Source organism: Primulina eburnea, chromosome 13, assembly GCF_022965805.1.
Source record: "Primulina eburnea isolate SZY01 chromosome 13, ASM2296580v1, whole genome shotgun sequence".
NCBI classification, from domain to species: domain Eukaryota; kingdom Viridiplantae; phylum Streptophyta; class Magnoliopsida; order Lamiales; family Gesneriaceae; genus Primulina; species Primulina eburnea.
Window position 1 is genome coordinate 2,885,158 of NC_133113.1, and position 19,691 is coordinate 2,904,848.

A 19,691-nucleotide genomic window follows, 5' to 3' on the forward strand; every position below is an offset into this window, starting at 1 on the left:
TCATTCTCTACCCCATTTTTTCGAAATTCCCTTGTTGAATTTCGAAAGTTTCAGCAGCCATACTAGTCGAAACTCTGCCCGAAAATCGTCCCGAAGTTAGCTTAGAATTCGAACCGAAGCGCTGCCCGGACGAGGAACGAAAAGCGACCCAATCCTCGAAGTTGTGCACCACGTTTTTAACATCATTATATACTGTAAGTGGGGTGTTGTAAAGAATTAATTTCGATTATGCATTCTTCGTGTGTTTTTGAAAATAGAGTCGAGTACATGTTCTTTTCTACTCCTTTTCTTGTGTTGTGTCATTCGGTTTTAAGCATTGTGAGGAGTCGACTGTATATGGGTGGGAATCCCAACCATGACGTACCCTTACGCGATGGGGGATATAACCGCTATACGACCTCGCCCCCTTAGAGGAGTAAAAATTATGGACTGACGTCAGTAAACCATAGAAAGTTAGATAAATCACAGTGGCTAGTAAAGTTTATGCATGTGTTATGAAGCACGTATGAAACTCATGATTTATGATTCGAATTTTATGCATGTTGTATTTATTGTGCTCGATATTTCCCCCACTTGCTGAGTATTCCCAAATACTCACCCCCCTTACAACCCTTCCCAGATAAGTCCGAAGAACAGATTGAGGAGGAAGAATCCGAGCAGTTTTGGGGATGGTGAATGCAAGGAAATAGATTATGTTTAAGTTATTATTAATTAGATTTACGTTTCCGCATTAAAACTATGTCGTCTTAATTATTTCAGTTTTGTAAAGACAATGTTATTTCATTGAAATTATTATATATAAACTGGTTCGGTTTATACTGTGCTACGAAAGGCTTGTTGTTTCGATTGTGTTATTGTTAAACAACGCCGGTGTCAACTATCCCCGGTCTCGGGGCGTGACAAATCATATATGGACAAAGACAAAGCTAAAATGATTATTTTTTTAAGATCTAATGCGATATATGAACATCAAGGACCTGTTTTTCTATTTGAGAATCCTGGAGATTTGATTAACAAAGACATAAATTTTTGTATTAATTATACACATAACAGAAAATACAATCAGCCTAACTAGTTTGGTCATAGATCAAGTTCGGCAGAGTACAACTTTATGAAGGGTAAGTCTCACTGACACTATAAAAACAAGCCAGTTCAGAAAAAATACAGGTTGAACAATGAAGAAAGGAAGGTGAAACAATATTTTGTTACCAACACTTGTAGAGCACAACAAAAACATGTTTTTGCACAATCCTTGACGAACAAACAAAGTGTTCGACCAATCAGGATGATCCAAGTGCTAGTTCCAAAAGGAATAATCCAGTTAGGACCAAAATAAGATCGGGCACCAGTTAGTCATAATTGTTTCTGTAGGATAAGAAAGAAGAAGTGCTGAAAGATTTAGTCCGGTACCTGGACAGTGGATGTTCAAGACACATGATTAGTCAAACCCAACTGTCAACAGGTCTAATCAAGTATGAGGGACCCAATATTACTTTTGGTGACAATGAAAAGGATGAGGAACAATTATTTGCAAATCGATAGCGAAGATTAATTAAATATGAACAAGATGATTCATCCATCTCTAGAGCCAGAAATTCCAAACCAGTTAACCAAGCAGATAACTGAAAATCAAGAAGACTTTGTTGATAACAAAGCTGATCTAAACCCTACTGAATTTAACCAACTGATGATATCTATGAGGACGAACCCTTTACTAAAAATGTTCACAATAGCACTGATAGTGATCCTATCACAAAACCATGCTACAGATGGAGCAAAATTCATCTACCTTCGTTGATTGATAACCCTCATCCCTTAGATATAGACAACAAATGATAAATGAATATTTGTATGTTGCATTCATTTAACAGATAAAACCTAAGAAAATTGATGAAACACTTATGGATAGTAGTTAGATTGAAGCTGTGTAGGATGAAATTAAATAAGACATAATGTTTAGTAACTAGGCATGATAATCAATCAGTTATAGGAACTCGATTGGTTTAAAGAAATAAATTAAATGAAGAAAGAACTGTAATTAGAAATAAAGCCTGATTAGTTGCACAAAGTTTAGAAAGAAGAAGGCATATATTTTGATGAAACATTTGCTCTAGTAACTAGATTTGTGGCAATTAGAATTTTCCTTTCATATCCTGTTTATAAAAATTTCAAAGTGTTTTTTCAGAGAGATTTCAAGAGTGAATTTCTGAATGGACTACTGTAAGAGGAAGTATATGTTGAACAACCTCGAGGTTTTGTCAATCATACTTTACCTAATCATGTGTTTAAATTGAACAAAACTTTTTATGTGTAAAGCAAGCACCACGAGCCTAATATGACATTTTATCACAATTTTTACTTGATCATGATTTCACAATTAGGTCAGTTGACAAGATTATGTTCACTTTTAGAAAAAAATGATCATAATCTTTTTGTACAAACATATATTGATTATATAATTTTTTGGATCTACTAACTCAAAATTGTGTGGTAATTTTTCTAAGATAATGCAGGAAAAATACGAGATGAGTATGATGGCTAAGCTGAATTTCTTTCTGGGATTGCAAGTGAAGCTGTTAGACTCAAAAATCCTTATAAACCAAGCCAAATACACCAAAGAGTTGCAGAAATAGTTTGACATGAAAATTTGCTCTGCTAAAGATGCCCCAATGAGATCATCAGCTAAGTTAAACAAAAATGAAAGGAGAATCTTTGTTGAGGCAACACTGTATCGATGTCTCATAAGTTCCTTATTATACCTAACTGGTATCCAACCTGATATTATGTTTTTTGTATGCATGTTTGCTCGTTTTCAATCTGATTCTAAGCAATATCATTATTTAGTTTCTAAAATAATTCTTAAATACTTGAAAAGAACTCAAAATTTAGGTCTCTAGTATCCCAAAGATTCTATTTTCAATTTAGTTGGATATTCAGATACTGATTATGAAGATATAAATTAGACAGGAAAAACACTGGTGGATTCCGCCAATTCCTTGGAGATCAGTTTATTTCATGGTTTAGAAATAAAAAAACTTCCATTGCCACCTCTACTGCAGACCAGATTTTGGGATTCGTTGTGCTCAGTGTTATGGATTTGACAATAACTCTGAAGCTCTTTAGTGTAGACATTACTTAGTTGATTTAATTAAGCTCTTTAGTGTAGACATTACTTAGTTGATTTAATTAAGATCAGGAAGCTTAAAAGCATCTTTTCTGAATAAAGGCAGAACTAAGATCCTTCATGCCCTACTGCCTTTGATGAAAGTGTAGTATAAATCAGTAAGATATGGATTGGTGTCCTTGCAGCTCAAAGTAAAAAAGTAGGAGAATGATCAACAATTGGTCATGCCAACTGAATCCGATCTAGAAAATCTAATTTAGCCAGAGTCATCTTCTGGTCAGCCAGACACCTCAGCCCAACTGAAACAATCTTCTGGTAATGTGACTCATCATACCCCTACATTGTTTCAAGAAACTCATTCTGGAGCTCCTTCCAAACCAATCATGATGCTGTTGAAAGCATACCTCATACTGAGCCAAATCCAGTTTCTCCTCCTTTGCAACAACATGCCATCTCCTTTCCTCCCATTTAAGACATCATCTTGACTAATGTAGATGAAGTTGCATAATCAATAGCACAACAACACTCTACATAACTTGTTCAAGAGCCTCCATTGTCCTCCATAATTGAGACTTTTCATATCGAACATGAAGCATTTATGCAAGAGGCTGCTGTTTTTCAGCCGGGCTTACCAGACGCCCAATGATAATTAGGTTATAATACAATTAGAACCTATGTTGGCTGGACCTTCAACATCACAAGCACCATATATCACTCAGGTAATCTTTAAGCCAACTACCTCCAAATAAATTCCTAGGCTAATGCAATCTCTTGAGCTTGATATAATTGAAGAACGTACACTAGATGATATTCGTGCAAGTATCAACACTGTTCTTTTGACTAAAATATTTCACTTGGAGACTTTTGTAGTCACAAGCAATTTGAAAAAGCCCACTTCATCAAGGTTTATATATGACCTAGTGAAACTTCTAGCTAACACTCAACTGACGCTTAACGGCTCCAAAAGTTGTAATGTACCGATAATATTCATCTGATTTAATCAGCCTGACTGAAGAATGTAAATCTGACCTTTTAAAAAATAATATGGAATTACTTAGAATCTGACTGTTATGCATTCAGTGAGGTTTGAAATATATGACTAATTTAATCTGATATCAATTGTCCTGAGAGATCAGTTTTCTTCGAGAATTCAGTTTGGCTAAGGTTTTTTTAAAATAGCTAGTTAGCTTTAGTTCGGTCAACCTTAAATTATTTCGTAAATCACCAAAACTTTAATTGTCCAACAAAAAAAGTCAGAATTTCGAGCAAGGAAAAGGTGGATGATGAGAATAATAATGTCCCAAAAGTTTGAGCAAAGTCGAGTAGCATCTAGGCACCTTGTTCGAGTCATTTTTGAGCAACAAGTAGTTTCTTCACATTTTTTTTAGCAAGACTTTAGTAAGTGGGGTTTTCGTTTTAAAAGATTATGTATGCTTTTTAAAGTGACCGAACAAGTTATGCTTTGTTTGTCATTTGAGCATTTCGTTACATTTCGTCCCGTTAAGTTATGTTCAATTTCTGAATTTTTAGTAATGTTATGATTCGAGTTTAAAATAGGAAAGGAGTTCCGAAATATTATAAGATATTATATGACATGATCCATACACGGTGAGACTGTGAGAACCTACCCTTGCAGCCCAATTTTATGATTTGCTTTCTAATAATTATAGTGTAAATATTTTGAAGGAGAAATGTAAGGATACTTTTGGATATACAATATTAAATTGATATATTATGTATGAGCATGCAATTTTCGGAATTTGGGGAGAATATTTGCAAGTTTGGTGTGTGATACAAGGTACAAGGAAATAAGATAAATTAATTCTTGGATATTTCTAAAAATTTAGGGATAAATCCCTCATCTTGGTAGCTAATAACTTATTTGTGAAAGCAATTTCTAAGCCAAAAAAACGTGAGATTTGAGGGCAAATTGGAAGGAAAATCGTGGGATTTTGATGCCTATCATGCATGATTTAGATGTCATATTAAGCTCTCATCCCTTCTCCTATAAATATCACATCATTCCTAGTACTTCTGTAACGCTCCAGATTCGACGACTGTCCTCACTGTATCAAGACGGGTCTTTCCAGCGTGCTTATGTCCTCACTCACACGCACCCTGGGAAACTTCCCAGAAGGTCACCCATCCCAAAATTTCCCCAAGTCAAGCACGCTTAACTTTGGAGTTCTTATGTGATGAGCTACCGAAAAGAAGATGCACCTTCGTGATATGAGTAGTACCAATCAAATCTTTTAAGCCTTCTTCAACTGTTCAGTCCATTACATTGCACAGTCTCGGAATCCCTCTCATTCCCGTGTGGGTCGGTTCATTCATGTTCCCTCCACCTAGAAGCCTGCCAGGAGCCGCTCATTGTCCGTGCAACTGATGGCACCGGCGATCACCCCCCGCCCTCTTCGGCCCCGGGCCTCACAACTTCCCCACACTAAAACTCTAAATTCCCTTGCTGAAAAACTCGAAAATTCAGCAGCCATCCTAGCCGAAACCCTGCTGAATAATTGTCCCGAAGTTAGGCTAGAATCGAGGCCGAAGTACTGTCCGAGCAACCACGAGAAGCGACTCAATTCCCGAAGCCAAGCATCCATGTTTTTAGCATCAATTATACTGTAAGTGGGCTGTTTTAAATGGTTAAACTTTCGGATTATGCATGTGTTCGATTTTATTTAAAATTCGGTCGAGCACCGTCTTCCATCTATACTTTTTTTGAAATTTTGGTATATTTACGTGTTGGCACTGTGAGGATTCCCTGAAAATGGATGGAATTCCAACATATGGCCTTTCACGGTGGGATAGAACCGTTTTATGGCCTCGTCTCATTAGATGATTAAAACTTAGGGAATGACGCCAGTAAACCATAGAAGGTGGAAAAATCGCAGTGCTATTATGTTATGAATATGATGTTTTGATACGAAAAGCATGATGTATGTATGTGTTGTTTTCGAAAACTGTTTAAGTATTTTTATGTTGTGCTCGATACGCCCCCACTTGCTGCATATTTCCCAAAATACTCACCTCCTACAACCTTTCCCAGAGAAATCCGAGGAAGAACTCTCGGAAAATGAATCAGAACACTTTTGGGGCTGGTGATGTGCAAGACCAATAATCGATTTTATTTCGAATTTTATGATTTAATGAATTGTAAGACGCTTCCGCATTAATTACTATTCGTTTGGATTTCGGTATTGAAAAGACAGTTGTTACTATGTTTAAATTATGATTTATAAACTGGTTTCGGTTTACACTATACTACGAGGCTGGTTGTTTTCAATTGTGTGATTGTTAAGCGACGCCAGTGTCAACTTTGAGTTTCGAGACGTGACAGGGACTATAAGCGTTATATGGCTTCAACCCTTAGAGGAGTAAGTTATTGTTGACTGATCAGTAAATGATGAATAATAAGATACAATTTCAATGTTATATGGTGATTATGTTATATTTTACGACATGTTCTAAGCTATGTTTCAAAATCTAGCCACACTATGTTTTAGCTTTTGTTGCAACATGCTATCCGACATACCACTTTTGAAATTTACATTTGTGTGTGTGTGTACAAGTAGGAGTCAACCCTTACTTGTTGAGTATTTATCCAAGTATTCACCCTCACTTCTCTCCCCATAGAAGAATGAAGATTAGTCAAATGAGGATGATCAAAATATGTTTTTGTTGTTGGCTATTCTATAACACGAGGCTTTTATTTTTTTGGATTAAATTGTTAAACAATGACAATATCACTATATTTCGAGCACGGAAGGTGACATATAATCAATAGAATTTTTTAATTATATAAAGGTGACATATAATCAAAAGAATTTTTTTACTTATATATTTATAATTTATTATTATTAAGGTTAATCGAACCGTTCTTTGATTTTCTTAACGTTATTATAATTTTATTGATATTATCGTTTACTAATTATTTTTTACATTATTTCAATTCTGATTATTTTTTTTGGATATTAATATATTTATTTATTTTATTATTACCAATAAAATTATTAATGATTTTTATTATGTAAAGGTTAAGTCACTATTTCAAATATTGATGTTTTCTTACTTTATAAATTTTAAAATAATAAAATTAAAAATAATATGTTAAATCATTGTACAAATAAAAACCGAATAATAAATAATATATTCAAGAATTTTGAGGGTATTTATGTTCTTTTAGCTGATAAAAAGTTCAAAAAGACATGAACAATTATTTTTAAGTGCGTGTTTCGAGTTTTTTTTAAATAAAAGACTTAATAATTAATTAATTTTTTATTAGATTTTTATGTTATATAGAAATTAAACAAAAGAGCCCAATATTATAGGCCCTTATTTATTAATATGAAAAACAAAAGAAGGTTAACAAAATTATGCTTCACTTCGTAATAAAAAATAAGACAAAAATTTGTATGAGACGGTCTCACGTGTCATATTTTGTGAGACGAATCTTTTATTTGGGTCATCCATTAAAAAAATATTACTTTATGCTATCGGTAGGGTTGACATGTCTCACATATAAATATTCGTAAGATCGTCACACACGAGAACTGCTCTAAAAATAATAAACAAAAAACCACAAAAAGAATATAAATATAAAATACAAAAAGGAAAAATTATAATAATCCTAGCAGCCGTCACAATTTGAAGTCTTGTGTGGTTCACATTGTAAAACACTACAAAAAAGCTCTCTCAGCAGGCAAAAAAATGGCGGCCGCGAGAGTTATTGCGTCAGCAAGCGGTGCTCTAAATGCCTCTCTTTTGTCCAGAGTACCTCTGAAAGGAAACCCGCAAAGCCTAAGACTTGGCTTTAGCAACAACAGATTGCCAACGCTGAAGAGGAGATTATTTACTTGCAATGCAATCTTTAATCCGCAGTTTCAGACTAAGGAAGAGGGCCAGCCAGAAACCCTCGACTACCGTGTTTTCTTCGTCGACAATTCTGGGAAAAAGGTAAAAAAAAAGTGGGAATTTGTTACAGTGTGATTTTCTTGATTTTAGGATGATTAATTGGTTATTGAATGCTTTTGCCGTGTTTGATTGTTTTGATTGGAAGGATGGATTCTTGGTGGGTTTTAATTGACTAATCTATGTTCTGTTGGAGCTGGGATTTGTGAAATTTGAGACTGTTGGGAAGATGGTATAATTTGAATATAAAGCTTACTTTTTTTTTTTTAACAGACATATATTATTTTTTTTAAAAGTGCTCCTCTTCATGTTACATCACCTAGTTAGCCAAAAAGGGGACAAAATTACAATCGAACACTAAATTTTTTTGCAAAATTTTGAAAATCCTTGCACGTTGAGAAAACATTTCCTATGATAAACACCTAGATCAAGTCAGTAATGGAAGTAAATTGTTGGAAAATGTGTGCCTATGTTTCTTTTCTCTATTTGCGATACCAGCACTTTTAGATTTAAGCATAATATTCTTTCCAAGATGTGGATTACTGTTATCAAGCTGATGGATACCATTTTTTTCATTTGGCATGTAGATTTCCCCTTGGCATGATATACCGCTACAGTTGGGTGATGGTGTGTTTAATTTCATTGTTGAGATTCCAAAAGAATCAAGCGCAAAGATGGAGATTGCTACTGATGAGGTGTTTACTCCTATTAAGCAAGATACTAAGAAGGGGAAACTTCGATTTTACCCGTACGAGTTTCCTCAATACTTTTTGCGCTTTGTATCATCATGTGCCTTTCCTTAATGTATTTTATCTATTGCTCCTTCAAAGGAATGAAAGGGCTCTCTTTACTTGGAACTCGAGCTTTTAATTTATTTCATTGAACGTGAAGCAAAATATAGTTATCTGATTCATGTTTTCCTTTAAATGTAATACACATTATTAAGCAGTATTGCAGAAGAAAATACTGAAAAGAGCAAGGAGATACAAGCATGATATCTGCATTGTGCTTTAATGTTTATATGTGTCATTTAGCCTATTGAGCCACCCCTCTTGCTTTTTGCAGATACAATATTAATTGGAACTACGGATTGCTTCCACAAACATGGGAAGATCCTGCATTTGCAAATCTTGACGTTGAGGGGGCATTTGGAGACAATGATCCTGGTATCATATCATCCTTTTCAACATCATAGCTATCCTTCTTCAATCAAACCTATTTTAATATGTCCCAAGCAGATGGAAACTCATAAATAAAGCAAGCTAGCTAGCTAAAATAGTCATTGGCAATTTTCTTGTAGTTGATGTTGTTGAGATAGGACAAAGCCAGGCGAAAATCGGGCAAGTGTTGAAAGTGAAGCCCCTGGCCGCTTTGGCTATGATTGATGAAGGGGAACTTGACTGGAAAATTGTTGCAATTTCATTGGATGATCCTAGAGCTTCACTTGTGAATGATGTTGATGATGTTGAAAAGCATTTTCCGGTATGCAAAATGAACACTTTTTGGTGCAAGACTACATGATACTCCTACAAATTTAGTCCGAACTATCATATGCTTATATCGTTGGCTTTATCATGAACTTTTGCATTCTCTATGTCATGAGAGATTAACGTATTTAAATACTTGAGTTGTCTGTTTTTCACCAGTTCACATGAACTCATTGCAAAAAATTTCATAGGGAACTCTCACCGCAATCAGGGACTGGTTCAGAGACTACAAGATTCCTGATGGAAAACCTGCCAATAGGTTCGCTCTTGGCAACAAGCCCGCAAACAAGGTATTATGTCGAACACTGATCAGAAATATTTCGTTTCCTGTCGGATTCTTTTTTTATGTTCAGGTCTTTTATGATTCTCGGTTTGTCAATGATACAGGATTATGCTCTTAAAGTTATCACCGAAACCAACGAGTCTTGGTCTAAACTTGTGAAAAGATCAATCCCAGCTGGTGAACTTTCACTTGCGTGAGGTAAATATAGAGCTTGCGCTCTTGATTTTCTACAGACACCAAAAAGTCTCTTGTTATCATCCTCTTATTTATCTGCAGAGGTAAATATAGAGCTTGCGCTCTTGATTTTCTACAGACACCAAAAAGTCTCTTGTTATCATCCTCTTATTTATCTGCAGAGATCAAAAGAATTTCGTGTATTATTATTATTGAGTGATTGAGGTTTGTTGTTTTTGGAAATACAACTGTTTCGCACTTCTCAAATGTGCTGGCCTACAAAAAGGCTTCGTTAATGAAGGGCTTTGCTTTAGGAAGTCATACAAGTAGTTACTATTTATGTGCCTCTAAACCAAGTGATTTCCCATTCTCACTAATAACTTGCTCATTCAGCCTATGTGAAGTCAATGGTTGGGCCTTGAAATGATATTGCCAGAGAACTTTTGACACTGTAACTGAGCAGGAAATGCAAGATTTTTGGATTGAATGTTGTTATGTCTCGTGTGAGAGGCAGCAAATATAATATCAGTGAGTTAATTAATAAAGAAAATGGAACTGGCAGAAGATTTGAAATTGGTTCTGTACATCAATATAAAAAGCACGGAAGAAGAAAAAATTCACCGCTAGATAATACATAATTCACAGATCTCAGGCCATCTTGACTTGTGAGTACCACTTTTTGCCCTTTTTTTTTCATTCCACAGTTTGATCATCAACCGCAGCAGACTTTGGCAACTTTTCTAGATCCCTTTTCCCCGGTTCAGATGTCGAGGTGTAAAGATCAACAATGGACTTCTTTTCTTTTGATCTTGTTTCGGAAATGGAACTGCAATATGAAACCCATTTTGCTAAGGAAAGTTTCACCAAGCAAATTGGCTCTGATGTTGAAGCCTGGGAAGCTGATGATGCCTGAGACATCGGTCTGGTGTGTCGGCCTAGTGTGAGCATAGCTGCAGTTGGGGCCATCTCTTATCTGATATTCAAGAAAATGGTTCCTAAGGGGGTGGGAGGCTTTATTTATCTGTGCATGAGTGGGGGAAGAACAACCTGTGGGCGCTGCTTTATTTTTCAAAACTACAGGTTGGATTTCAGTGGGAAAAAAATCTGTCAAAGCAAGCCCCCGGAAAAAAAGAGCATTAAAGAGTTTTAAGTTAGCCAATAAATCGTGGCCAATTTTTAAAATTATATCAAAACATATATTTTAAGGTAGAACTATATTATTTTGTATGTCTTTTCTGAGATGGTCACGCAGATAGTCGTGAGACGGGTCAACTTTGTTCATATTTACAATAATAAGTAATATTTTTTTACATAAATAATAATATTTTTTTATTGGTGGTTTAAATAAAAGATCTGTCACACAAAATTGACTCGTAAGATTCTATCACAATTTTTTTTATATTTATTATTGTTTGAATTATATTTTGACTAAAATTTATTTTATTAAATAAATCTATCTAGCTGAACATCGAGAATAGTTATTCGGATCAAATAATGTTTTGTATAGAAGATGCATCACATTTGATGTATATAATAAGTATAAGTTGTGTGTTTGTATGGTTATTATTATTATTATTTGTCAGAATAATTTATTATATTAATTTTGGGAGTTAAACTATTTAATTTACCAATGTTTTATATAAAATTATACATAATTAATTTGTATATTTTTTTTTGAATTGTATTATTTTAGTGAGTAATTATTTTGTAAATTATTACTAATGAGATGACACGTGTAGTTGGAATTCAATTGATAAGTTAGACGTCGGTTTTTATTTATGTAAGCATGTTTGCCATTCTTAAGATTCAATTGTGTCTCACAAATACTTGTTTATTTATGTATATTAAATTTTTTTGACTTATATTCGTTTTATTTGTCGTGATGTACGAATTCGATTAATTGTTTAATCTATGAAAGAAACCTTTAAAATATTTATTTCTATATCTATAAAAATTCGTAAGACCGTCTCATAAAAAACCTACTAAAAAAAACTATAGCTATTTACCAAACATAATTTTTTTTTAAAGAAAAATCATGGCCAACACAAGTGTAAAATAAAAGCCAGCAAAATTCAAGAAAATTATGCTGTTTCAGCTGTCCTCTGATCAAGCAATGGAGTTGAATTTGCCTTGTTAACAACAGCAACTGGATCCTCGTTATCTTCGTCGTAACGATCCACGGTATGAAGGAAAACCCCTGAAAAATTAAGAAACAACCCGAAAACATCACATTTGGTTCATATCTAGCATGATCACAACGCGTTCTTACTCCGGTTTAATTCCTAATCGTCCCTCGTTTCATCGTCTTGACAAGGTGCCCAGAACAATATCTCCATATATCAAAGTATTTATTCGATATCGATAAACCCGTTGAAAATAAATGCTGGCTCCAACATGGTATAAACCAAAAATAATGAGTTTGATGAAAATCATTTACCTACGAACCATATTCCAGCTGCCAGGAACAGAATAGAAGTTAAAATAAGAGCAGTCGACCTCCAATTATTAATTTTATCCTGCAGAGTTAATCCTATATTAGAACTGAATCACCAGAAATTGACAATGTTTCCTATCTTTTAAGATAAGGCGTCTTTGCTGCTCTATCAAAAGTTAGAGCTGATGATATCTGTGCAACTCAAAATTTTGATAGAAACTCAAACACCATATTTCAGTCATTGTGAAAGCATATTGACAAAGAATTTTATTCCCAATAAATGCACCAATTAGGCAATGACAACTCATGAAAATTTAATGCATGAGCTAGGCTTGGTTACCAATCATAGGAACAAGAGTTTACTATTTACTAAAAATGCACCAAAATTAGGCAATTACAACTAATGAAAATCGAACGTATAAGCTAGGCTCATATACCAATTATTGAAATAAACGTATGTTATTTTATTAAAAATTATAGTTAATGATAACTGGACAACACGAATCTTTCAAGATATGCATCTCTCCGCATACCACCTTCTAGTAACTGGAATTATTGCTCCTTACCATGGTCTTATTCTCAAAGTGCATAGTCGGTACAGTAACCATGTTAAGATAAATTGCTATATCTAATTCTCATGATATATTGCCAGTATCTGGCTCGACTGAAATCAAAATCTGAAGACCGACAATGGGTGCTGATTGCTGATTATAATCAATTAAAGAAACAACGAAGCAAACCTGGAGAAGCCCGACAAGGGGAGAAGATGGCACATCGCCGAATATGTGAATGGATACCGTAGATATAGCCATGGATAATGGCCGCAAGCTAGGCTTAACACAATGCAGGCAAACAAAATTTACAGGGGCCTGTAGGCAAAAAAAAAAATCTAAATAAGTCTGGTAACAATTAACATTCACTTAAAATATTCAACATGTTAATTTTACGAAATAGAAGAAATGATAGAGACGATCATGTTCGGCACCCTTTACTCTTGAGCACCCTTTTGAATTCCACAACATAGGATCGAAATACTAATCAAATACCGAATAGGTGACCCAAAAACAGTTGAAATCAAGAAGATAAACAGGAAACATAATACCTGTGTAGCAAACACCAGTAGCTCTCCTATAGCAAAAATAGCCAAAAATGCATAAAGGCTCTTGAAGCAAAAAGCCGCAAAGCAAAATGCTGCTCCTAAAAATGTCGCCACTGATAGAAGCTGATTCAAAATTTGAAGTGTGAGCACTTTGTTGATTAAAGACAAACATATATGTATGGGACTATAAATATAAAAAACCCACGTTTGGTAATTATTTAGCTAGAAAAAAAATAGATTTTAAGCAGAGATTGCTCCCAAGAGGCTTGGGATGCATAAAATGTATTGCAGTAAATTAAGTTTGATTCAATCATACAATTGTTCCATACAAATTTCAAACTGATGAGACAGTAATAAGTGATTGGATTTAGATGCTAAATCAATATGTGAAACTAACAACGAAAAGGCCCACCTTAAAAGCATTCGGTAAAGTGGAAGTCATAAGATCAAGAACAAACCCACCAGCTAAAGATCCCAGAATTCCGCACACAGCTGTAACACCTCCAAACATATAATCTGCATTGCTCTGGATACAAATAAAACATATATCAAGTGTCGTAAAATATGCAAAGTCGATATTGAGTGAAATGAAGAGACCCCTCAAAGTGACAGAAAAACACTAAATGGCTAAAATGACAACACATTATACAGGCCATGAAGATGTTACCATGCGATATATATTATAGCCTGCCTTAGGTCCCCAATAGGAATAGGCACCAATGACAAAATTATAGGCAATGTAACCTGCAATAGCCATTCAAAAGAAAATTACAAATACGAGGTGGCACTCTCAGTTTGTAGTTAATCAGCTAATGTGTTGGTTGGTAACTATTATGTGTCCTTTTCCACAAATAAAATCCACAGAAAGAAGATTTACCCAAAACATTCACCACGTAAACCTTCTCAAGACAAAGAGCTTTCATATCTTCCCCAAAGACTCTCACACCTGCCAACCTAAAATTACAGAAAACTCAGTGAGAAGGGATCCATTCATATAGGAAATTTACTTCTAACCCTTTCGGACGTAAACCTGATCAGAAAAAAACCATTTTCTTGAATAAAGCATTTCCCTTGGAGAAATCAAAATTAATTCTTGAACTAACTCCTTACCTAGAAGGTTTTGAACTTTTGTCTGCAACTTCTTCTCTTCTTGAAAGTTCACCACCTTTTTAACCAAAAACACATTCATAATAATTTCACCACATTCAGCAAATTATAGACCTAAAACATGAAGCAACCAGAAACTACAAAACTAAGAAACAAGAGAAACTCAAACAACACCCGAACTAAAAGGACAAGCAAATTTGTAGATCAAGAAAGGTTTATGAGAGATTTTACTCAAGTCCACTCACTAATATAACATCACAAGTTTACTTAGAACACTTATTTGACAGTTTCCCAAATCAACTAATCATTCGGTACTAATGCATCAATAAAATTTATCCAGAAAAAGTTATCACCTAAATCTCAAGGGTTTGGTGCTCTATTCTGCAAGTATTCATAATATATTAAATCCAATACCTTGATCTTCAGAGCTATCTTCTCCAGCTCTCAATGCTCTTTTAGACTCAGCAGGAGAAAAACCTATAGAAATGTCTTAGAAAATGGCAAGTAAAAAGAAATGTGACCAAAAAATTAAGCAATAGCCCGAGATTTACCTTTTAGCTGTAAAGGCTTTAATAAAAAGCCTAAAATGACAAATGGGAGCATCAAAATAGCCTCCACCCAGAATGCCCACCGCCAACTAAATTGACCAATCTACAAGCAATAACCAAAAAAAAAAGGCAAAGACAAAATGAATGGGTTCTATACTGAGCGTAAAAAAATTTCTTTACAATTGAGAAAGAATCCATGGAAAATAAAAAACACTAAGATGGAGTTTGTGTGGGTAAACACTTGATCTGGGAAGAGCTCATAATTTGCGAAAAATATGAATAAAATATTTTGCCAGGCAGTTGAACATACCAATCCACCATAAACATATCCAATCGCGATACCAGTTGGTATACACATGTAAAATGCTCCCAGCCATATTGTTCTCTGTCACAAGGATACATAGGACCTAGTAAGGAGATTAGGCTGCAACATAGAAGGAGAAGTATGCTGTTGTTTTAAGACCTGATTTCCTTAAGAGTTTATAAGGAAAATTTTAGAATTTAACAAAAATCAAAATTGACATAATCAAGGGCATAGTTCTATATTCGGTATGATGACATAAATCTAACAAGTACATGGTTTGAAAGAGTGCCATATGCAAAACAAGTGAGAATCTTATAGATATCTTGTGAGACGATAATTAAAAATGGACAACAAACCCGAGCGACTGGAGCATTGTCATCGATGAATGGAGCTGCGAGACTAATAAAAGAAGCCTCGCCAACACCCACTAGCCTATAGAAAACACACACATAAAAGGAAAAAATCATAATGATATAAACAAGGAAATAAATAGCACATAAAACTTCTGTAAGATTCAGACAAGCTTTGCTTACATGCGAGCAATGACAATAGTCCAAAAATTATGTGCAATACCACAAAGAGCAACAGCAAAGGTCCATACTGCCAAACCAACTCCAATAAGCCTAAAGGGATTGAAGCTGCAAAGTTCCATGGAACAAGACGGTATATTAATTACAAAAAAATCTTCAAACCTTCAAGCAGGATGTTTCAGATATTTTCTAAGAGTTCAGCTCCTTTTTCCCATCCAGTTTTTGTACACATAAAAAATTGTAGTACAGAGGGAAATCATGAAACTGGAGACTAATATTTAACAGAACCCACGTAGAGAATGTATCAGCTTAACCATACTACAGGATAATGATAGCAGAGAGGAAACACCAAATTGACATGAGACGCATATGGATAGATTGGCCAATCACATTGTGGAGGAAAGAAAATAAAAAAACAAATGATTTATTACCTCTTGGCTGAAGATGCAAATATGGGAGATGCAACAAGGAGTCCCACCATGAAAGCAGATGATATAACTCCATCCTCAAAATTAGACAAGTCAAAATCCCCCCTGAATAATTTTGTATCAGAAAATAAGACATAAATATTACATAACACTTACAGAACTTTTCGGTAGAGTTCCTTTCAGTTATTGAAACATTGGTAATTTGTTAACTAATCACATGGTTTATTTGGAATCAACATATTTGGCCACAGCATCACAGAAATTCATGTAGTAAGAACCGCTAAAAAAATTGTCGCACAACAGTCAAAAAAGGTTACCAATTAAATAAAAAACAATGCAAAATAGAGCAGTGAAACACCAGATTTCGCCCAAAACACTGTATTAACTACTAGTAGAACACTTCACCTTTTCTGCTTCACCTCTTCCTCTCCGCGTGATTGTACTAAGTACTAACAAGATAAACAAATAGGATTTTCACCACACTCTATTCCATTACATGGCATTAAGGAACCAAGAGAGAAGACCGATGCAGTAAGTACTATTATCGGCGGAGAATCATATATCTATTGACACAAATAGTTATGAAAATAAATTGAAGTAAAAAGGAAAGCAGACATGAATGAAGATATCGGAATTCAGTTACTCATCATATATCCGTTGATGCACATAGTAATTAAAGTAAATTGAAGTAAAACGGAAAGCAAACACGAAAGGAGATAGAAGCATTCAATTGCTTGGTATGGATGTTCCAACCGAGACCAGTTTAATCATTCAATATTTGACCTCCTCCATCCCCTTGAATTATTCTCAAAAGGTATAATAGAAAAGGTATGTTATGGACGGGAATACCATTAAAATATTACTCTGACATATCTTCCTTCAGTAATGATGAAACAAGGCACCTTACTACCTTATATTGCATGTTCATTAATCCTCCCATGACAACACAATCAAACTAAATTTATTAGAAGTCATGGGGGGTATGGATGTTCCAACCGAGGCCAGTTTAACCATTGAATTATTGACCTCCTGCATCCCCTTGAATTATTCTTAAAGGTATAATAGAGAAGGTCTGTTATGGATGGGAATACCCATTAAAATATTAGACTGACATATCTTCCTTCAGTAATGATGAAACAAGGCACCTTACTACCTTATATTGCATGTTCATTAATCCTCCCATGACAACACAATCAAACTAAATTTATTTGAAATCACGGGGGCAACAAGTGAAACCCCATCATAGAAACATGTAAAGTTCCCTTTTCCAATCTTGTTGCCTTTCTGAATAAGCAATGGGCGTGAAGATGAGATAACAATACACATAACATAAACAGCATAAGAATGATCAATGATCATAAAAAGGATGCAAGCAAACGGAAAACAAAGAGCGGCCATTTGTAACTCTGTGGATTTGTAACCAAAGTTAATAACTGATATAAGAACTTACTGGATTCCACTACCTCCAGAACATGATCCACTTTCTGAACAAGTTTTACGGCTTCCATTAACACCATTACTTGCTATAGCACCACGATCCACATAATTTATTAAGTTGATTAAACAAAAGATAACAAGCAACCTGCCAAAACAGAAAACGAACAATTTGAAATTTTGATTGAAATCTAATCGCTGGAGTTTACAGATAGAACAGTATTCAGGCACTGACACAAATAACGTTCTTCAAATCAAGTCACACAGATGAGATATTCAGTCAAAACCGTCCATTTAGACACAATTTGTCAACAATCAATGCCCCATACAAAGGTAATAACTCAAATTTCCCTCCCAAAACAAAATTTTGCACAAGTCCGTCGACCAGAATGCAGTACTTCAACATCAACCATTACTAGAAAGACAAACTCCCTAATTTCTTGGATACCCACGAGGGAAAAAAGCTCAAGATTCAAACTTTCTTGATTCCAGTACATTTCCCACAATTCCACAGGAAAATCACAAAATATCACCCCACATACAAACAAACAAAAAACATGAAAAAGGGGTGTAGGCGGCCCAAAAGATACCTTTTAGGTGTAAACCAAGAAGGGTTGACAGATGAAGATATATTAGCTCTTGCCATGTTGTTTCCTGCTTCCTTCTCTGTCTCCGCAGGCACGACTGGAGATGGATACGTCGGCCTTGTGCTCGGGTTTGTTTCCGGGTTTGGGCTCTCATTTGGGTCCTCTGACTTTTCCTTTTCACTCATTGAAAAAGAATCAAACTTCCAACAATATATACCGGTTTTCTAATAATGTTTGACCCGCGTTGTAACTTGTAAGCCACCCGAAGGAGTCCGTGTGGATGGCTTCCTCTTCCTCCTGTCGCTTGTTTTTCACCTTTGGTTATTCTTGTTTTTTTTTCTGCTTTTCTTTTATGGTGTTTAACATAACAATGGAGAATTTGAGATGATTGAGTTTGTTTTGATTCTTTAACAAATAATCTGATTTTTTTGGATTTTATGGCGTTTGATTATTGATTGTTTCCATCTATTTAGGACGAGATAAAGAAATTTTTACCACTATTTACTTATGAGTGAGTCTCATGTGAGACCGTCTCACGGATCAAAATTTGTGAGACGGGTCAACACTACCCATATTCACAATAAATAGTAATACTCTTAGCATAAAAAGTAATACTTTTTCATGGGTGACCCAAATAAGAGATCCGTCTCACAGATACGATCCGTGAGACCGTCTCACACAAGTTTTTGCATTTACTTATTAACATATAACTTATATTTTAACTCGAATAATGAGTTTTGTCTTGTGGATATAGTGAATTGATTTAATGTTAAATAAATTTTATTTCTATGTTATTATTTTAGTCACATCCGAATTATGAAACATACGAATGGAGATTATATATAAGCACCTCATGCAGACGTAATACCTATAAAGTAACGAAGAAAGTATAAATTAAATCTAATGTTTTAAAATTCAAAATAGAGTGAAGAAAAAAAAAATTACTAAAAAATATTAGGAGAAAATCAAAATAATTTATATAATTGTGGAAATGATCCGGCTAGACAGATGATGAAATATATTTAATATACACAATATTTTAATAAAACGGGTAGAAATATAAATCAAGACAGAAAAATAACAAGTCTTGAATTAAATGATACAAAGTATTTATGAAAGTTCGAATGCATTATCATTCTACATCCATATTCTTCTATTTAGGAAAGAATCCACTAGTAGGCTTTGATTTATAAAACTCATGTATAAACTCAGTTCAGTTATGACTTATCACTATCTACACT

At 34.6% G+C, this 19,691-nt stretch overlaps 2 protein-coding genes across 4 annotated transcripts; one reads left to right on the top strand and one right to left on the bottom strand.

Annotated features, from left to right (window-relative positions):
• The first annotated feature begins 7,764 nt into the window (after window positions 1-7,764).
• LOC140809806 (soluble inorganic pyrophosphatase 6, chloroplastic-like) lies at window positions 7,765-10,275 on the top strand. Of its 2 annotated transcripts, XM_073167538.1 has the most exons (7): window positions 7,765-8,080; window positions 8,623-8,783; window positions 9,101-9,201; window positions 9,336-9,517; window positions 9,714-9,812; window positions 9,910-10,003; window positions 10,084-10,275. In XM_073167538.1, the coding sequence occupies exons 1-6, from the start codon at window positions 7,835-7,837 to the stop codon at window positions 10,000-10,002; spliced, it is 882 nt and encodes a 293-aa protein (XP_073023639.1). In that variant the 5' UTR covers window positions 7,765-7,834; the 3' UTR covers window position 10,003; window positions 10,084-10,275. The 2 variants fall into 2 exon arrangements, with proteins under 2 accessions (XP_073023639.1, XP_073023638.1); XM_073167537.1 differs by having other exon boundaries at window positions 9,910-10,275.
• A 1,658-nt stretch (window positions 10,276-11,933) lies between these two features.
• On the bottom strand, window positions 11,934-18,801 carry LOC140809175 (probable sphingolipid transporter spinster homolog 2). 2 transcript variants are annotated; one of them, XM_073166670.1, is made up of 16 exons: window positions 18,099-18,424; window positions 17,880-18,011; window positions 16,433-16,534; window positions 16,005-16,109; window positions 15,828-15,903; window positions 15,478-15,552; window positions 15,171-15,270; window positions 15,034-15,096; window positions 14,623-14,677; window positions 14,390-14,466; window positions 14,180-14,256; window positions 13,925-14,038; window positions 13,516-13,635; window positions 13,154-13,282; window positions 12,417-12,495; window positions 11,934-12,176 (listed from the first exon to the last, which is right to left on the bottom strand). In XM_073166670.1, exons 3-16 carry the CDS (start codon window positions 16,480-16,482, stop codon window positions 12,061-12,063), a joined length of 1,236 nt encoding a protein of 411 aa, XP_073022771.1. In that variant the 5' UTR covers window positions 16,483-16,534; window positions 17,880-18,011; window positions 18,099-18,424; the 3' UTR covers window positions 11,934-12,060. The 2 variants fall into 2 exon arrangements, with proteins under 2 accessions (XP_073022771.1, XP_073022770.1); XM_073166669.1 differs by lacking the exon at window positions 18,099-18,424 and adding an exon at window positions 18,454-18,801 and having other exon boundaries at window positions 11,935-12,176.
• Window positions 18,802-19,691: the final 890 nt, after the last annotated feature.